Source organism: Mustelus asterias, chromosome 16, assembly GCF_964213995.1.
Source record: "Mustelus asterias chromosome 16, sMusAst1.hap1.1, whole genome shotgun sequence".
NCBI lineage: Eukaryota > Metazoa > Chordata > Chondrichthyes > Carcharhiniformes > Triakidae > Mustelus > Mustelus asterias.
This window is the reverse complement of record NC_135816.1, coordinates 50110086-50130867: the sequence shown is the minus strand read 5'-3', so window position 1 is coordinate 50130867 and position 20782 is coordinate 50110086. Positions and strand designations below refer to the sequence as shown.

Sequence of the window (20782 nt, the reverse complement as noted above, 5' to 3'; positions counted from 1 at the left end):
CTTTCGTAATTTACCTTCGCTCTTTTTATTATTTTTTAAATATTCCAATGTTTATGTTTGAAAGTTTCCCAATCTTCCAGCCTGCCACTGGCCTTTGCAATATGGTATACCTTAGACATGGTTCAAGCTAAGGAAGATTAGACCCTTGAAAAGGCCATTAAGATTGTCAGGTGATTCAAAGTCCACAATCCATCTTAAGAGGATAAGGCAAGCCATGGCAGGGCAGCTCCTACTGTCCAGCAGTAAAACAACAGAGAGGCAGCTACCATCCATCCACACCTCAATGAGTCAAAGAAGCAAACCAATAAGAATCTTGCTACACAGAGAGCTGAGTTGCAAGATAAGCCTGTTGATAAGTCACACCAACAAAACATGAAGAGGCATATTCAATCCCAACATGCATCAGGGTGAATCTCAGGACTGAAGAAAAACAGGATAAACACAATAAATGAGTTCTTTCTGTAAGGAATGGGATAAACCAATGACCATCGATTCCATCAGAACTCCAAATAACGAAAAGTGACAATTAAGATCAATCAATCTGGGACAATTAATCCCAGAGTGACCCTATTCAAAACAATCTCCTATTTATTTTGGTTTACCCAGTATAATAGAATCTACCACTACTCCAACTGTTGTAAAGACAAGATCTGGAAGAATTATAAAGCCATCAGAGCACCTGTAAACAGAGACTGGGGGAAGAAGGGGTAGCAGATGTAAATATGTTGCGTTAACATGAATGCATCGTAAATACGTTGGATAAAGACTTGGGGGAGGTTTAGTATAAGAGTAGGCATAGAAAAGGTTAACATGGGACTGGGTATAATACTGCCCACTCTTGACATCAGGGAATGTCAGGAGTGGGCAGTATTATACCCAGTCCCATAACCCGAGTCCAAAGGGTGTTTTGTGCTGGACAGAGACATGTGTAGAGGCAGTTCCTAGCCTCAGGGCTTCTGCACAAATCAGGTACTCTCAGACATGGATACACTGGACCACATTCCCCTTTAAAGACAGCACGATTAATTGTGATCAGAGGCCACAAAGAGTAGGAAACATTGTTGGAAGAAGGGCGGAAGAGCTATTAGAAGGAGGTTATATTAATCTAGACTGCTCAGGAAGCAATTCTCCTTTCTGTATTTTAGCAACAAACAAGGGCCGGAATTTTACTGGCACATTCACCCGGATTCGGGGGGCGGGTGAGGCTCAGAGAACGGCATTCTCCGTTTGGGCGGGATCGTATGAACCTCGAGCAGACGTACCAGTAAGATTCCGCCAAAGATGTTCATACTTCAAGAAGACATTCTCATTGAAATGTGCCCATCTGTTGCAGCCAAAATTCTAGGTTCAGAACTGGACAAGGGCTCTGCCAATTGCTGCAAATTTCCCCACGGTGGTGAATTTTCATGCATTTGCCTCCTTCCAGGCTGGGGTTGGAGAAATTTGTGATATCTCACAGTTTATCATTCACTGTCGAATAAGGGATGTTACTAAGGCTCTGCATTCAAATTGAGTTAACTACATTTCATTCTTTCTTGCTGGAGATAATGAGACAGAATGAGCACTGGGCTTTGCTAAGATTTCAAGCTTTCCAATGGTGCAGAATGCCATTGACTGTACAAGTATTGTTTTGGGTGCCACATGTCAATTCCATCCTATAATGGAATGAAAATAAAGATTTCTTCTCCCTCAACGTTCAACTGGTGTTTGACCACAGGCTGTGAATCTTGCACATCAATGCTTAGTCGTGGTGTAACTCATTTGTATTTTGGCCTTCCCCAACAGAAGTTCAATCTCCCCACCAGCCTAAAAATTGAAGCCGTTCGGGATGGCCCTTAAGAGGCTGCCTCTGTCATAAATTATATCTCTCCATTGTATCACATTCTCAACCAGTGCCTCTACAGACACTTATTAAAATAGCTCTCCTTTTGCTTTCTCTACTTCACGGACACGCTACATTAGCAAGCTCAAATCAAATGTGCTATCGCATATGCTTTGAAACCACCGTAAAATGCGGGTGCTAGCAAGTACTCATACTTTGCTTTGCAAATAGAACATTTCCCAAGCTAGCTATTATTCCCTATCGTCATGACAGCAAACAAACAACTTTTTGTGATCGTAGCCATTGTCTGACTGGTTGTACATTATGGAAAACCTAAATTGGAAAACCCGTCATGCATATTCAAATCAGAATGATCACAGGTTTAAATGTTTGTGCAACATTACACGCAACTGGAGAACAGGGTCACCGTGAGTTAGAGTGCAGACCAGTCATTTTCAGACTATTTTCCCTTTCAATGACAGGCTTTAGGTTTGATGGGTCAGTGGATAAAATTGAACTAGGACAAAAAAAATCAATTCCTACATCATTTTATTGCTATTTATGTTCAGTGGCAAACCATTGAAATACTGAAAAATAAAATACAATTGTTAAAAGAATGTGGTTACATTCTGCAATTTTATTAATGTAAACAAGTGCATTAAAGGGGCTTTCAGAAGGTTTCAACATATTTACAAGACATTAAAATATAATGTTTAATACAGTTTGTGATTTGAATTACCTCTCTAGGAAACTATAAGATATGATTTTAAAAATACATAATATGCCATTTGCTTAGAAGCTAGAGACTTATTTAATCACACTTAAAGCTGATGTGGAAAGGTATAAGGTTCCAAAGTTTCAATCTTACGATCATAAATAAAATACATTAGATTACCAAAAATGGACTATAACTGTCTGGAAAAATCTAATTATAAAACAGTAATTAAACAAGTAAGGCGTTCCAAAAATTAAAAAAGTTGAAAGAAAAATCAAACTTTTTAATCTGAACTCCCCATACCTTCCCACTCATACATTTTAAATGAATTGCACACATACTGAAACGATAATAAAACATTATTTCTTCTTTTTTTGTCAGTATATGATTTTAGATTAATTTACTTTCATCAGCTATAGCTATAACATTCTGATGATCCCACCAATTAATGGAATTATCACTCATGCACCCAGCTATAATTTTTTTTTTCTTGATATGCACCTATTCAATGACTTACAGTACAGCTTTGTCAACCTAGATATGTTAGTTCACTATAATGATAGTAAGGTCTATAATATTACATGTAAACATTTCTGGTTAGGAAATTTCAGGACTGAAAAGGCAAGGCTACAGTTACAGTGCATAGTTGAAACAATGGAAGCACACAATAAATTACAACAGAAAACGCTTCAATACATGTAAACTATTACATTTTAAAATGCAGCACATGAAACATGTAAAACACCCGAGGTTTTAACCCAATTCCCATTATACTAACACAGTATCCCAAACTACAGACATTAAAATTGGTGAACACAGCTGCAACTCCACTATTGTTTTATGTATACTCATGGGAACACAACAACCAGTGAGCAGTAGTTCTACTAAACTGCCCAAACTTGTGACATTTGACATCTACCCAAAGAATCACAGACAGAAGCAGCTTGGTTCATGTAAACTTCATTTTTGTTTCACTGTAAAAGGACAAATGTCCCGTTCTACTGGACAGAGGTAAACAAATGAAAAGTGCCTTGATTGAGGTATTGTGGCATCCTCTGTAGGCAGTAGATGTAAGGCCGTTATCTAGTCAGGCTTTTCTGTGCCTCTTTCAGCAAGCTGTCAAAATCCATAGTGTCATACTTGCTTTTAATTGGAGCAGGGTCCAGGTCCTCTGTACTGGAATCTAAAATTAAACAAGATATTTTTAGTTCTGCATTACTTTTGCTTTATAAACTAAGGACTTCAATAGAATCTAAAGAATGATTTTAACCAGGATAATTTTCCAGGTGCAACACTAGTTCCATTCACTATAATGCAATCTTTGATACAGAAAATTACAATAATTGTAGTCTAAGGTTAGTCTGTTACATACAACATTCCACTATATACTCAAATGGGGGTGGCATGGTGGCACGGTGGCACAGTGGTTAGCATTGCTGCTTCGCAGCGTCAGGGACCAGGGTTCAATTCCAGCTTTGGGTCACTATCTGTGTGGTATTTGTACTTTCTCCCTGTGTCCACATGGGTTTCCATCAGGTGATCCGGTTTCCTCCCACACTCTAAAAATGAGCAGGTTACGTTGAGTGGCCATGCCAAATTGCCTCGTAGTGTCAGGGGACGAGCAGGATAAATACGTGGGGTTATGGGATAGGGCTTCGGTGGGATTGTTATCGGTACAAGCTTGATGGCCAAACTGCCTCTTTCTGCACTGTAGGGATTCTATGATTCTATGAAATGCATTTCAACAGACTATTAGTCATGATAGTTCTGTTCTACTATCCAAGGTACTCATTAAGGCTTTGTGAGTACGGATAAACCTCATTTATGTATGCACTTACAGAAACCTCATATAAAGAGTACATATGATATCTAATAAATCGTGAACCAAATCAATTGTTAAGGAACCTGTACTCTGGTGAACCCTTTGTACTTAAGGGTATCACTTAGGCTTGTCCAACCTCGGGCCCATGTGACAGATGCGGCCTGTGAAGCACTCCAATGTGGCTTGGTAGGTATAGTGGAAGATTTTTAGAGACAATGCTCTTTCTCTCCCACCTTTTCTGATCACTGAGTGGTGGACTGAGAGTGCGTGAGTGACTGAATAAGTGTGGGAGAGAAGGGGAAGAGAGAGAGAGAGAGGGCGTGAGGGAGAGAAAGGGGGTGGGAGGGGAAGTGAAAGAGGGAGGAGTGGGGGGGGGGAGAGAGAGAGTGAGAAAGAGAGGGCAGGAGGGAGAGAGTAGGGCAGGAGGGAGTGAGTGGGGCGGAAGGGAGAGAGCAAAAGAGAGAGAGAGAGTAGGTGGGAGAGAGAGGGGGCAGGAGGGGAAGGGAAGGAGAGAGGGCGAGAGGGAGAGTGAGGGGGGCAGGAGTAAAAGGGAGAGGGGTGGGAGAGAGATTGATGGGACAGGAGGAAGAGAAAGAGGGGGAAGTGTTTTCATTCACTCTCATCGCGCACACGAACAGGTACTCTCATGGTGGGTGGGGGTGAGTGAGTTAGCACCCTGAGACTGTGACTTCAGAGCCACAGCAATGTGGTTGACTCTCAACTGCCCTTTGAAATGGCTTAGCAGGCGACTCAGTTCAAATGCAACAAGGGATAGGCAATAGATGGTGGCCAGCCAGCGTTGCCCATGTCACACGAATGAATAAACAAACTAGAACACTGAGTGGTTGTGAATGTTGAAATAAGCTGTGCCATCACATCACAAGAATATACTTCCTTTTTTTTACCCCGATAAACACCATGGCACAGCTCAATTGCTTAACAAGAACATTAATAGTAAAATACAAGCTCCCTTACCCAGGTCAGTGTAACTGGTTTTCCGGAACCGTCTAAGACCTCCATAGCACAACTGCAAGGCAGGCTCATTCTGCTTCTGCAAATTGTGCCCATTCTTGAGAGCAAAAGAAGCATCCTCACTGAAGCGATATGCGATGTATCCATACATGTCACTACATTTCAAAAAGATATTCTTACATTAAAACAGAAAATAATATTTGTAAATTAAAGTATATAATTTCTTCTGTGACTTTTAACGTAGAGGACAGCTTTCTAAATCCTTACCCCCTGTCTTGACCGAGTAGTTTGCACTCTTCAATCTCGCCAAAGACTTCAAAGCGCCGCTTCAGTTCTGCTTGGGTTACGTTGCATGCCAGCTTTCCGACGTAGACAATACGACATTCATCCTGAAGCAGCGAACACAATTTGGTGCAGTTCATAAAATCTCTTTTCAGTGAGGCACTTGCCTGGCGTGTGTTGTGTTAAATCAATAAATCATTTTCAATTATTGTCACTGAACATCAAGTAACAAATTGTTTTCCTGTCGTGCACGTGATCAACATGTTCCTGCGGGTTTTTAACCAGCTACCTGTCACTGGGCCAAAATCCTGGAACTCCCTCCCTAACGGCATTGTGGGCCAACTCACAGCACGTGGACTGTAGCGATTCAAGAAGGCACAGCTCACCACTACCTTCTCAAGGGCAACTAGGGATGGGCAATAAATGCTGGCCTAGCCAGCGACGCCCATGTCCCATGAATGAATAAAAAGAATTCGACGGGCGACACGGTAGCGCAGTGGTTAGCACTGCTGCTTCACAGCTCCAAGGTCCTGGGTTCGATTCCCGGCTCGGGTCTCTGTCTGTGTGGAGTTTGCACATTCTCCTCGTGTCTGCGTGGGTTTCCTCCGGGTGCTCCGGTTTCCTCCCACAGTCCAAAGATGTGCGGGTTAGGTTGATTGGCCAGGTTAAAAATTGCCCCTTAGAATCCTAAAATGTGTAGATTAGAGGGATTAGTGGGTAAATATGTGGGGGTAGGGCCTGGGTGGGATTGTGGTCGGTGCAGACTCGATGGGCCGAATGGCCTCCTTCTGCACTGTAGGGTTTCTATGATTTCTATGATTTCTATGAAAATTAAAAATTAAGACTGACCAACCTGGCTTTAGGCCAGTCAATTTTCAATTTTTTATAAAAGGCTTTTTTTTCATAAAAGGCTTTGCATGGGCCTGGAGGGCGGGGGTGACAGGGGGCGGGCAGGCGGGCGGGGGGGGGGGGGGGGGCGGTGGATAGGAGGCGGTGGACTACTGCAGGTTTTCTTTCAGAAACTTCAATTCTAATCTAGCTCAGGATGATAGTTTTTTAAAGAATCATCTCTCTTGCTTGTAATCACCTTGGGGCATTTTATTTTGAAATGAATTTGAAAAGTCAGAACAATGGATTTTAAAAAAAGGCCGTCATCAATTCCAGGTCAATTTCAGGTTAAAAATCGCAAAATGTTGATCATTTTTGGAGCTTGGGAAAGGACTTAAGTCACCAATATCCAGGGCAAAAGGTTTCACTTAAAAAGTTAAATTTAGGAACGAACTGATTGAAAAAATGAGCAGCGAACGGAACAAATCTTTTCCTTTACTGCAACCTGGTGAAAGGGTTCAACTGAGGTCATGGGCCAGAGCACCAAAGTTTACAGTTTACAATCATCACTGAATCCTAAAGAATTAGAACATAGCCCTTAAGTCACATCCTGACACCTGCTATTTCACTGAGTACAAGGCTAAAAATTACTGTCGTTACTGGCATATGAACTTTTAACACGTGAATATGACACCCCATATCTACTTGGACCAAATTGTTTTAAACGTGGTATATTTCAAGCACAGTATTGGATAAAGGAACATCATACAAAGTGTTTTGTGGGGGAAGTGGGGTGTAAAAGAACAAATTTTAAATTGAAGGGAAAAAGTGTGCCCGCACCATCTTGGGGGAAGGGGGTGATGGGACAGAGTGCTTGCTTGAAATGGAGAGAGGGCTGCCCGATTGAAATAAAGGAGAGAGGGAGAGTAGTCCCTGTGTAAAGTGGGACATATGAACAAGCAAAATAGGAGCAGAAGTAGGCCATTCGGTCCCTCGAGATTGCTCCGCCATTCAATAAGATCATGGCTAATCTGCTTGCATTGAGATCCACATTCCCATCTACCCCCCCCGAGCACCTTTGATTCCTTCGCCCAACAACAATCTATCTACCTCTGCTTTGAAAATATTTAGTGACCCTGCCTCCACTGCCTTCTGAGGCAGAGCGTTCCAAAGTCGCACATCTCTCTCAGAGAAAGACTGGAAGAGTGAGGATCGCCGTGGAAAAAGTAGTAAATTGGATTGGGTATGGCATCTTTGTGACTTGGCCAAGAAAGAGGCAGAATACCGTGGCGAATACTGGCATGGAGGTTTTGATCTCAAACTAGTAAAAACTTCTGCCTGCTAATCTACACAACCGTGGCCGCTCAATATTAACGTTCGCCTCCTCACCCTTGCTCCACATTGCTCTAACCACCTCCAACCCCACAGCCCTTCAAAATCTCCATTCTCCTTCAATTCTGGCCATTTGTGCATCCCAATCTTTAATCACTGCATCACCGGTGGTCATGTCTTTGGCTGACAAGTCCCTAAACTGTGGATTTCCCTTCCCATGTATTTCTTACCTTTTTCAAGATACACCTAAAAATCTGCCTCTTCCAGTAAGAGTTTGGCCAGTTGTCTTATTAGCTCCTTACGTGATTTAGAGTCATATTGTACTTGAAAACATTCCTGTGAAGTGCCGCGAGACATTATGTTACGTTATAGGCGATATATGAATGCAAGTTAGTTGTTGCTGTGATGACTTGGTTAGTCCAATAGAAATCTAAATGTTACAGCTTTTCTTTTTTTAAGGTTGGGGGTAATTGTAAAAAATGTACACTAACTAGATTTATTTCCGAAGCAATTTTCCCCGAAATCCCCGGTGAGCAAGCCCCTGAACTCCCCTGAAACAATAAGATCAATCTGGTGCCAGCAAAAATCTGCATTTCTTCTTCCAGCCTTTCATTTGATGTTGAATGAGATAAGGACAATGTGTCTGCTGTGCCTTAGCTGACAAAACCCATTGTTATGTCCTAGGCTCATAGCGCAGGCCACTTTTTGGGGAAATCACTCTTTTGAGGATATCAGCTTATTTGGAGCTATTGGCTAGCTGGATTTCAACATTGCAGATTTATACAAAAGTTGTGTGCAGCTGACTGCAGTGAAACACATGTCCAGCATACAGTATTCTGCAGCTCAGGATGTAAGTGAGAGCTAAAGCAAAGAGTAGCATTTTTAAAACATTTTAAATCCCACAATAAAACACCTGATTTTCAGAGAAACACAAGTAAAATATATTTTGGTAAATCCACAAGCAGCAATGCTAATATTGGACGTAACTGACATGAATGGGGTTGTTAAGTGCTCATAAATTAATGATGAACGTGCACCGAAGCTAGATCAGTGTCACAACCAATTACTATCTAAATACAGCATGTGTCGCTCTTGGTGCTGAGATTAAAGCTGGAGACCATTGACGCAAAGGATTTAAACGTTAGAGCCCCAAGAACAAATCCTACTCAGGCAACAGAGCGATGAGTGAGGCCCTAGTCGCCGCTAGTGGCATAGTAATCTCAGTAAAATCAGTGTCAGCAATCCAAATGCATCTCCGAAATGGGCTGAGCACATTTGGAAAAATCATCATCCATAAATATTCATATTTAAATTTCTTCTAACTCTAATTTTCATCTAGTGCAAGGCCAGATTTCTGTGACCACACAGATTGATTTGAAAAAAAGATTGAAATAAACGTGAATTTGGAATTTCTTGTTCTCTCACTCTTGTCGTGGCCGGGGGGGGGATTATGGTCAATTCCACTGAGTGGACCCGTTTGAAATAAACCTGCGAGCGGAAAAGTTAACAGGAGTGGAAATTAAAGGTCCAAATTCATATCGTCTTCAGAGGCAATGGGCTGTCTCATTGGTGAAATTGAAGCAAGGCTGAATTTCTGCCCGATCCCACCATAGAACCGAACCCACCATAGAACCGAACCATTTTCCTGGTTAGATGAATTAAGCAGGATCACAGGAGCCCCTGCCACCAAGAGGGAGCTTGCCATTGCTTGGTAGAAATATGGACATGATGCAGGTCTGCCACCAGCATCTGATGAACTGGAGACAAGTTAATTGGAACACTAGAGGGCAATTTATTTTTTAAAAAAGACCAGTTCAGCACCCGAGTGAGGTAAGGGAGACAGGGTCAAACATCCTGGCAACGTAAAGCAGGGTAGAATCATAGAATCCTTACAGTGCAGAAGGAGGCCATTCGGCTCATCAAGTCTGCAATGACCACAATCCCACCCAGGCCCTATCCCCATAACACCATGCATTTACCCTACTAGTCCCCCTGACACTAAGTGACAATTTAGCATGACCAATCAACCAAACCCGCACATCTCTGGAGTGTGGGAGGAAACCGGAGAGCCTGGAGGGAACCCACGCAGACATGGGGAGAACATGCAATCTCCTCACAGACAGTGACCCAAGCCGTACTGGGCTGGCTATGAAGTAGCAGCTTGTGGTAGCAGAAGTAACACCTTCTGGTTGGGTCTGGGAGAAGGAAAATGGAGGCTGGGAGTTTTGATGCCTGATTTTCCCATCTGTTCTGAGTAAGCTTAGCAGAGTGAAGTCCATCCCAATCAATCTTCATGACCATTTATAAACATAGTTACTTTACTCTGAGTAGTGGTAGTGGGACCTTTAAAGCACCCCGGCTGGCCCACACTTGAACAAAATAACAGATCAATGTTGGATTCCATGCACTCTATCTACAGTACTCACCATGGCTTTCTTCTTTCTGTCCATTTGGTTTGCTTTATCAAAATACTCTTCCTTCCAAATTTGTTTCCTGTACGAATATTTGTCCTGACTGCTATTTCTGTGGAATTTTCAGAAAAGCCATAATTTCTAATCAACAACAAGTTCAAGATATGTTATTATAAAAAATGCTGCTTTCATAAAACTCAAATATCAATGATAAATTTTCATACGGAATAGGTAGCGTCAGCTGGAGAACTGGCAGGGGCACAGATTCAACAGCTTAAATAACCTTTTCCTATAAATTCTACAATATTTAATGTTCATTTGACATAGTTCATCAAACGTAGTTGTAATCTATCCAACAGGGTGATAAGGCACTTAAATGGATGATCAGAATAGATAACAGTGCGCAATAGTACATTGGACTCAAAATTAGATAAGAAAATCGTGCAAGGGCTCATTCAGTTGCCCATGGCTAAAGGCACAAAGGCCAACAGATACATGGCTTGCAGCTAAGGTCAGACACAGCATCAGTATTACATTTGGTTCCAGCTCCTTTGGGTTGGAAAGTCAGGGACCTTTCTTTTCGGGGGGGGGGGGGGGCGGTGGCTGCAGGGAGGAAGGAATCAGCTTTCCTTCCTGTTTGTGCCTTTGTGTAAAATGTATACGTGGATAGACATTAGGGCCATGATTCTCCCACCCCGCTGCACTAATTTTCTAGCACAGCAGGTCGGGAGAATCCTGCGGGGGCCGATTTGTGGGGTTTGTGTGAGCATTCGTGCCCTGCTTCCGTCTCCCAGCTCCGGATTTCTGGTGGTGCCTGCTCCACGCCAGAAATCAGCGGGAGACACAGAAATGATTCAAGTAATAATTTCCATATAAATGAAATTAGCAGGCCCGGAACTGAAGTCTCCCACTCCACCAGAGTGTTTCACTCCAGCAGGGATTTTACTAGCTTCCCACTTTCCTGTCCGACCCCATTGGAGAGAACGGAGATGAGGGGCAATTGGGGCCCCCCAAAAGGTCGGGCGGCGAGAGGGGGGTGCCCCCCTGAGCATTGGCACTTTGGCAGTGCCAGCCTGAGCCCCCTGGCATTGCCCAAGGGGCAAAGTGCCAATGCCCAGGGGGCACCTTGGGCATGTCCATCGGGCATGGGGCAATGCCAAGGGTATGGAGCCTAGGGGATGATCGATGGGATTGGGGGGTCCTGCTGCCACTCTGCATAGGGATTAGTGGGGGAAGGAGGGAGTACAGCGATCGAGGCGGGCTGGCAGGGGTATCAGCCTGCTTTGGTTGGGGGTGGGGTCGGCAGTGTGGGGGGGGAGGGGGGACTGGAGATGACGGTGGGTCGGCAGCTGGGAGGCGGGGGGGGGGGGGTGGGGGGGAGGGGAGGCAGTGATCAGGCCGCAGTGGCAGGGGATGGGGGGGTGGGGGGGGAGACGGTGGCAGAGAGCCAGCATTGCGGGGGTCGAGGGGCTGGCCAGCAATCGGGAGGCCATCAATGCGGGGCCACTGCTCATGCGCTGATCTTGGCACCGATAGATCAGCACATGCGCAGTGGTCCCCTCAGCGCACTGATTTCAGCCTCTCCAGTGGGAATAGGCCCCACCCCCTGAAATCTAATGATATTCACGCTGGTGACCTCTGCAGTGCACAGAGTGTGGGAGATTCCTCTCTCAACTCTCACTGAAAAAAAGTGTGAATTACTCCCGTTTTCACACGAATTCGAAACAGAATTTTTTGGGAGAATTCCACCCTCGGCAAGGGAAGAATCGGTTCAACTACAGTGCCTTATCACCCTGCTGGATAGGTTGAGTAACCCAACAGCCAGTATCTTAATCCAAACAATAAGGACACTCCACTTGGGCAAATACCATTAGGTTACCAGCACCTTTGGGCCTGCACCTCAGCAAGAGTAGAGCATTTAAGCGAGAGAGAGAGAGAGAATAGGAAAATAAAATGTAGTAAAGCCTGGTATAGGTGATTTGATAAATGTTGTTACATAAAAGCATGTCATCATATTCCAGTCGGGTATAACATTTAATGTGTGTGGTATATTAAAAATCATAGATGGCTCACAACATTCTGTTTTAAAATGTACTGAAAAGCCCTATTCCAATGTTAGGTTTTTCATCTTAAATATCTACACTTGCTACATTTGTAGATGTTGCCATGATAGGTATTTACAATGATAAATTGCTCTATCGCAAGGTCAAATCCAATTTTTTCACTGTTATGACTGCCTCAGGGTAAGGGCTTCCACCCACAAACACACACACCTGAATACACAAACAAGGCAGCTGGGAAGAGTCCAGATATTCCCTAATTACATCAACTTTGAGGTATTCCAGTGTTATATCTGTCACCACCCACCTCCCTATACATGCAGTGTTAATTATTGGAATCAAATAGTAAACGCAGCATTTTGGCTGCAGGAATTCCACCAACCTGTTCCCTCGACCAGTTTTTCTTGCTTGTACTGCTCTTCCTCTCCAGTTCTTCATTGTGCACACTGTAGCCACCTTGGCATACACTAAGTACATCTTTGGCTTCCCCTCCCTTCCCTTATTCCAACATTCTCTCCCTCTCTTCAATGATTTCCTATCCCCACCACACTTTCTTTTATAGTGCCTTGATTCTCTCCTCTATATGCCTCCATCATCTCAGGAGTGCGATGGAATACTCTCCCCCCTTGCCTGGATGAGTGCAGCTCCAACAACACTCAAGAAGCTCAACGCCATCGAGGACAAAGCAGCCTGTTTCACTGGCACCCCATGCACACGTTCAACATTCATCACAGCGGTAGCAATGTGTACCATCTACAAGTTACGCTGCAGCAACTCACCAAGGCTCCTTCGACTGCACCTTCCAAACCCACGAACCAGAAGGTCAAGGGCAGTGATGGTGATGGGAACATCATCACTGCAAGTTCCCCTCCAAACCACACATTATCCTGTCTTGGATATATATTAGCATTTCTTCCCTGTTGTTGAGTCAAAATCCTAAAACTCCCTTCCTAACAGCATTTTCTGTGTGTGTACCTACACCACATGCAGTGGTTCAAGATTGTGACTCATCATCACCTTCTCAAGGGCAATTAGGGACGGGCACTAAATGCTGGTCTAGCCAACGACACCCAATCCACATCCCATCAAAAGTGTATAAAGAAATGGAATATGAACTCATCTGCTCTCCGAGAGGTTAATGACTAATTCAGACTCGTTATGGTAATAGTGTTTGATGCATTGAAGTCAGTCTTCAAATTAAGAAAGGTGAATGCCAGGATAGCAGTCAGTCACAACTGAATAGAAGTTTATGGGTTTATATGACAAGCACCTACTGTTCTCAAAATGGCAATAAAACTAATTAGCCAAATAAAACTTAATGTTGATTACTTGAATGTAATTTATGATTATTTGCAAAAGTCAATAAAACAAATGGAATTTAGAGAGATCAACTAGAGAATGTCAGAGAGTACAGTCAGAGAAAAGAGCATTAGAGATAGAAGAAGTGCGCTGACCACCAGCGAGTGGAAGGAGATCTAACAGCGTGGACAACCCAGCAGCATAAAACATCAGAGACTTGGAGAGGCTGAGAGCAGAACGCCAAACTGCTCGGAGAGACTGAGAAAATGGATTGCGATAATGGAAAGTATTAGAGGAGTAGAACAAACTCTTTTGTAAATATAGTAAATATGGATGGAAAAGCATCATCAAGTCTTCCTCTGCTGATCCCACCCAACCGTCAACCATTCTCCATGATTCCCTGGATCACCAGACCTGGTCCAAAGGCTCTAGTTAGTGCAGGCCCAAAACAAGGCTGGCAATGAAGTGAAGGTGGGCAGGAAGGAGGAGATGGTTTTAGCTTCCTGCTTCACTTTTCTCTGACTTTGCCCAAGGAACATCCAAAGGAGGACCTAAAGAGACCTGGTGTCAGGTCTTATGTCAGAAGCATCAGACGATAGGGAGAGTGCTGAGAGACAGACCAGAGAAAAAGATGCAGGTTGCTATATGTGGTCGAGTTGAATATGGGTTCTTCTAGTTTATTTAGTTATCTAGACAAGCCTGGTTTTCTGTAAATTTAATACATTATGCTAACTGCTGATAATAGCTCCATTATGCTCTTTGGATTAGTAAATCCTCCAAATCTGTCACTGAAGATCATTAAACAAACAGTATTAACATTGTAAAAGAAACAAACAGACAGGATATCAATCAAACAGGGGTTGAAACGTGCCATATTTCAGCCTTCTGATTTTGTAATTCTTTTTTTCTGAATTTGGCGAAATTAGGAGTAAAGAAATATATGGCTTTTTGAATCAAGAATAAAATGGAATGATTATAATTGGAAAATGCTGGGAATAAACAACATGACTATTTTGGAGTAAACAAATCTCTGTAGAAAATAAAAGTTTACCCGGCTCACAAGGTTAAATACTAACAGATGCTGGTGTGCATCATTAACTGAATCATCAGGACAATGTCATCCATAAACATCCATACACTGAGTGTTACATAATTGAAGGTACTCTGCTTGTTCATCAGTATAAAGAAAATAAACGCTCACTACCCTAAACAGACAAAGTGACTGTGCCCATCACTCCAGAACTACATTATGCTAAAATTTACTTTTCTGTGTTTACTTAGATTTTAACATCTTACTGTTACAGCCAGAATGTTTAATTCTATAATTCTTTGATGAATGTTCGATTTTTAGAAGTGAGCCCCGATATAAAATTTTTAAAAGGTGTTTTTTTAGATCTCCCACAACTGTTGTTTAAATTAAAATATTCCACAGGGACAGTGGAATACTCGCTTCTAAATTGGGTCTGGACCATTAGCATTAAGAAAGAAATCTAGTACAGGTGGTTTTTTTTTACCTTAAGTTAGGGAAAAAACTATTTTCACTGGTTGCTGAATTAACAGCTTGACAGCATAAATTTAATATCGGCACAAGTGAGAAGGCAGACGGTTACTTAGAAAAGAGTTGTCAGGATATGGAAAGCCCGATCCAAAACTGTGGTGGAAACAGGATCAATAATAGTTTGTGAGAGAGAAATGACTTGCATTATGAAAAGAAAAACATATGAAAAGGATGGATGGAGAGCAGGAATGGAGCTGTGGAGAGCAAGTGAGCTGCAGCAGTCCATAATGGGTTTAATGCCCTCTATCTGTGCTGTAAAAGTTTACAGCACAATGACCTATGTGCAGTCATATGCGTCTCTCGCAAGCAAATCCTGGAATTTTTTTTTCAAATGACAGATTCGTATCAAATGGTATTTACTAGCAATTCACAGACAGCCTTGAATGTCAATCACATGTTGATAGAGATTGTAACTTCACAATATGGGTGTAGGTTATCAAACATCTTGGAATGGAGTATGACTCTCCCAGATACTGCTGCTAGCATCAAGGAGAATTTTGTGCTTTGAATTTCTCACTGCAGTAGAGGTTACCCTGCTTCATGACATCACTGGCTACCACCTTAGAGAAGAAGCCTTTGACTTTGCATTCCATAGTGTGCCGGCCCCAGCTTAGGGACAACTGGACAGGAGACCGACTAGCTACCAGGAATCTAGGGAGGAGTGAGAGGGAGAGTAGAGAGAGATTCAGGGCTTGGGTGAACAGAGACTAGAGGTCGGGGGAAGAGTGACAGTGAACTCAGGGTTGTAAGAGGGAGAAGCGTGAGAGACTGGAAAGTGGGAACAAGGGAATCAGGGAGGTCGGGGGAAGAGTGACAGTGAACTCAGGATTATAGAAGGGGAAAGAGAGAGAGACTGGAAAATGGGAGGAAGGGAATCAGGGAATGGGAGCCAGGAGCTGGGATTTAATTGAATTCAAGGATTGGATTAAATACTGCCAGCAACCGCCCCATCCCCACAGAATAGTGAAACAAATTTCCAGAGCAGGTATTTAATTTGCATCTGTTGCAATGATGGTTAAGATTAATAGAGATGTCATGATAATGGTTTTTTTAAGGGGCAGTGGAATCGACCAATGTTCTTCAAAGTAGGATATCAATTGGAGGCGGTGGGGGTGGGAGCAAGAGGGAAATGGTCAGGAACTCTATGCTGGTAGGTAACAGATGAGATGAATGACCTGTTCTTGGTCCAAATGTTATGTTTTTATTCTCTTCAAAGTGCATATTTTGAATATCCTACCTGGCGGATTCCCTCTTCACGGGAGACCTGGATTGTGTGCGTGAAGATCCAGATGTTGTTTTGTGCTGTTGGTTAGAGCAGGACTTTGTTCGTTCCCTGTCTGATTGATGCTCTTGAGGATGAATAGGGTCCTTTGGTGGTGACTTGGATTGTTTGTGCAGGGAAATGGATGGTGACAGAGCCCAAGAACTGGTGTCAGGCTTCTTCACCCAAGTTTGTAGTTTTATGTCTGAATAGTAGCAGCGTTTGTTAGGATCACAATCACTGCCTTCAAAATTATGCTGCTTCTCCTCCTTGGTGATGGCTTCTTCTGGGTAACCAAAGTGCTTGAATAATTTGGCTCTTATCTCTTGGTCTCTCATTGATTTCTTATTGCTGCTCTGAACTGGAAGCTCTTTGCTCATCTCTACTTTCTCACTATTAGGTCCATGATTTGGAATGGGAGACATCTTCTGTCTCTTTTCACTATAAAGTGAAGAATTGTCATGTTTTTCCTTTACATTCTGTTGGCCACTGGTGTTTGGAAGTTCATAAAGTCTCAGAATATTTCTTTCGGTTTCAGTCTCTGACCTATACAACTGACAGTAGTCATGATCACCAAAGCACCTGGTATATGACCGTTTGATTTTTTTGCCTTCCATTTGAATGGGGGTAACGGTGGCTTTGCTAAGGTAAGCATAGAGCTCAGTTTGCTCAGGATGTTTATTAGCAAGATTTTTTGACAAAGAACTCCAATGATTCTTTGATGGTAACTGGTTAATTGTGTTGCCAACAGACGACTCAATCTTTATTGCTGTCTTGAAAGGATCATCTCGAGTTGTTTTGTGTGGTGGAGTAGTTGGGGGTGTAAGTCCTAGAGAAAACATATCTAACATTGGTACTGATTATGATAAAATAATTGTCATCATTTTGTGTGGCACGAAGGAATGTTTCACTCCATTAGTACAGCACTTAGGTGTTTTATACTTTGTAATCGGCACAACCATCATACTGTACAATGCTTTAAAGTGAAATATTGGGAACAGACAAAAAGAAAGTGCCCTTTCCTTATATTTCTACATCAAATTGGACGTCACTCCATGTGTTGCCCTTTTGAAGTGGGCCCCTGCCTCTCAGATGTGTGAGGGACTAAGACCTTACTCTGTATATTTAAAAAAAATAATGCTCATCATTATTTCTAAATTTTTTGGGACTGAAGACGACCTTTAAAATGGCTGAAACAGTATGTCTATGACCCCTAAACAAAATAACTTGGTAGCAAGGAAAACTTGCACCTTGTTATCTCTGAGGAACCACGAACAATTCCCTGTGGGCTGCACAGCCCAACTTTAAATACAAAGGCCATCTGAATTTAATAACCCAGGCCGACTACAAGAAGATGGATTGTCTAAGACAAAAGCCCCGCAACCTTCCTTCCAATTCCTAATGGCAGAGACATTTACTAGTGTTTGGAATCTAGATGATAGATACACATCCTTAGTCAAAGATGGCGGAGAAGTGGGAGCCATGAGACATGGGCCTCTAGCTTGTGGAACAAGTTGCCTTGCTGAACTGAAAAGCTTAGCCAACTGTTTAACATCTGACTAACAGGCCTTACTGAAGGAGCTCTGGCCCAGGTTGGACATCTGGCCCTATCTACCCTGCTTCTGCTGGATGTTCTGTACCATTGCCTACATGATTGACTTATCTCTGCATACCAATCTCATCATGTAAAATTAACACCACCGGAAAAGTGAATTATACAGCATCAGTTTTCAATCCACCAACCTCCGTGATGGAATACCTCACTGAACTTTGATGCTGGACTCTGGAACTCACTTGAAGCTTTATTTATTTTCTCTGTGGTCTCTGTACTACAAATCTTTCTTTTCTCTATCCCTTGGTTTACTATTTTAATGCAAGGGAAATGTTGCAAACCCTCTTTTCGCATTTCAAGTGTGCGCGGATAAACTAACCCTTTGAGTTCATCCTATCTCGAGACTGCTTTGCGGCTATTAATAGAAAATTGGATCGCACCAAAACCGAGGGGTTAGGAAATACGCCACTGTTTATAAAGGGGAAGCAAATCAAAACACCTTTCTGTTTACAGATGGTTGGGGAAAGGAGAAATAATCGTTATTTAAATTAAACCCCTCTTGTTCGTAACAGATGTTAAAGCACGTTAGAAATTAATCTAAATGATCGCATTCATATTTATCTGATAATACAAAATAAACCTCCCGCCAAAAAAAAACGCAAAGGCCTTGAGCCACAGTGAACTAGCACCCCACTTATAAAATTTAATATTCTGCTTGTCTGTACATGCTAACATTCTGCTCACAGCAGAAACACATTATAGACCTGACAAGGGAGCAACATTAGATGCACTCAACTTTGTCATCCTTTTCTAAGTAAACATGACGCAGGTATTTAAAATAAATCAGGAATTTCTAAAGCTATCTGCATCAGCTTAAAACAGCTTCAGTAGATGTATGAAGAAATGAGAAGACTACTAAAAAAAATGCAGCGCTATTTCCACACACACTTCTATAAATATATATATATATATTTTGCTATTTCTCCCGTCTTTTTTGAAAGATACTTAGACAGTGTATTTCATTTGGCTAAAAACAAATGTCAGTGAAGCAATTTCACTCTTTTATAAAATTCTTCTCTCTCCTAAACCAGTCTAAGGACAACATGACACTGATCTATATTAGTAATGGCTTCAGTTGTGAGATTTGTATCCTTACCAGCAGTTCCACACAGCTCTACGCTCAGTGTTTGCTCAAAAGGTTTGTTTTCCAGAGGAGAATCTTTGGAGTCACTGAAAATGGGAAAAATACAATCAATGGAAGCTATGCTATATTTCAAATTATGTCATAAATATACCAAACAAGATCTTGAAATTATGTTGCAAAGCATTGACTCGCAAATGATGGAAATCTAATCGAAGAATGTAAACTTTAAGAGCCGGACTGCGTTCCGTATCTGCTGAACCCTAACTCTATAGAGTTTCACCTACCTTTCAGACTCTGGACTCAGTAACAAGCTTGTAGGTTTGGCTGCAAAAATAAATGTTTACACAATGTCAATTATAGAGTAACTTGTTGCTATTCTGTAAATCGTGTACACCATTTGATTATTAGTTATTAGAGACTTTCAAGATACTTTTAAGAATTTTCAACGTCGGAACATATTGAGAATGCACAGCCATAATCAGAACAAAAATACACAGAATATGAGAAAGGAAATAGGTAAGACTTGAAGACAGGTTGAAAACAAGCTATTGAACTTGGACAGAAATTAGAATATACACCAATTAAAATCATTCATATGCAGCCAGAAAATTACAACTCTTAATTGCTTCATAGCTATAAAGGATGAGTAATTTTGATAGGTGATGTAATCAAAGGTGCATTGGCAAACAATCGTCTGGTTTGGGATTTATCTCTTTTATATAGAAGACTTTGTCTTCGTATGTAAATACCATCATTTTCCTCAAACTACACTCGTGTAAAACTGGCACACCAATTCACACTCTGGACACTGGCACTTTGCATGTAGACGGCCTATTGCAGGTAAAAACTTCCAACATGCGCTGCTGCATTGTCAGTTCTACATGCGGATCAAGTGCTGCTCAGTATATTTTAAAGTTGGAGCTTCCTAAAGCTGAAGTTTTATCATCATGTTCAGCCAATGACTGAATGGGTAAATGGAAAGATTGCTGATTTTCTACCAACACCATTTAAAATGGCTGCCTGCTCCATTCCTTAAGTCTTGCTATGTGCTTTGCCCTAACAGGATGCAGACTACTTTCCTATCCAATTTCTGTGCATTGCAGCTCAATTTAGCTAACCATTTCACTGGACACACTGAAGTTATTCCATCTAATACCTAAAACACACCATATTGGCACCAGAGACAAATAGAAATAGGGGTTCTGAACTGTTCTACTACACTTTCTATTGAAATTGGAAATTATCAGTTGGTACTTTTATCAATTTCAGGCAACCAGAATGGAGAAAACAATTATTTTAAGGATGAAAACCAGTACTGGAAGGATTTCAACTGGGGAGACACAGAAACCCAAGGATGGAGAAATGGTCCCTTTAAGATGTCCCTAAGCTGTAATAGGTGCAAGATTTAAAATGTGGTTTAAACCTCCAGTAGAGATACACTGGCTAATGATTTTTTTTTTTTAAATTACAGTATTAAATGACTTTTTATTAACCATCTCAGCCATTCCAGTTAAGTGTTAAACGATGCAACAAATCAACATCACAAAATGAGATGCCATCTCTTGGCATTCTCACCACAAAAAGTGACGGAAAAAACAAGGCAAAAGCAAATCAGATCACTGTAAGAAGCAGCCAACAGAGAAATGCCTCCTCAAAAAGGTAATATAGTGGTGAGAATAAACAGTGCCTGAAAATGGTTACAGGAGTTAATCTTTCTGCATTAA

General features: G+C 42.0%; 1 protein-coding gene across 4 annotated transcripts in view; it reads right to left on the bottom strand.

Annotated features, from left to right (window-relative positions):
* Positions 1-2355: 2355 nt before the first annotated feature.
* Positions 2356-20782, bottom strand: part of ppargc1b (peroxisome proliferator-activated receptor gamma, coactivator 1 beta) — a 138435-nt gene continuing 120008 nt past the window's right edge. For 2 of the 4 annotated variants that reach the window (XM_078231091.1, XM_078231093.1), the window contains exons 6-12: positions 19343-19382; positions 19071-19144; positions 16339-17191; positions 10200-10296; positions 5599-5720; positions 5335-5486; positions 2356-3720 (exon numbers count right to left, since the gene is read on the bottom strand). In XM_078231091.1, coding sequence (XP_078087217.1) covers positions 3617-3720; positions 5335-5486; positions 5599-5720; positions 10200-10296; positions 16339-17191; positions 19071-19144; positions 19343-19382 — 1442 coding nt within the window. In that variant the 3' untranslated portion in view covers positions 2356-3616. Of the gene's footprint in view, positions 3721-5334; positions 5487-5598; positions 5781-10199; positions 10297-16338; positions 17192-19070; positions 19145-19342; positions 19383-20782 lie in introns of all 4 variants that reach the window. The other 2 variants (XM_078231089.1, XM_078231092.1) reach the window with 1 other exon arrangement.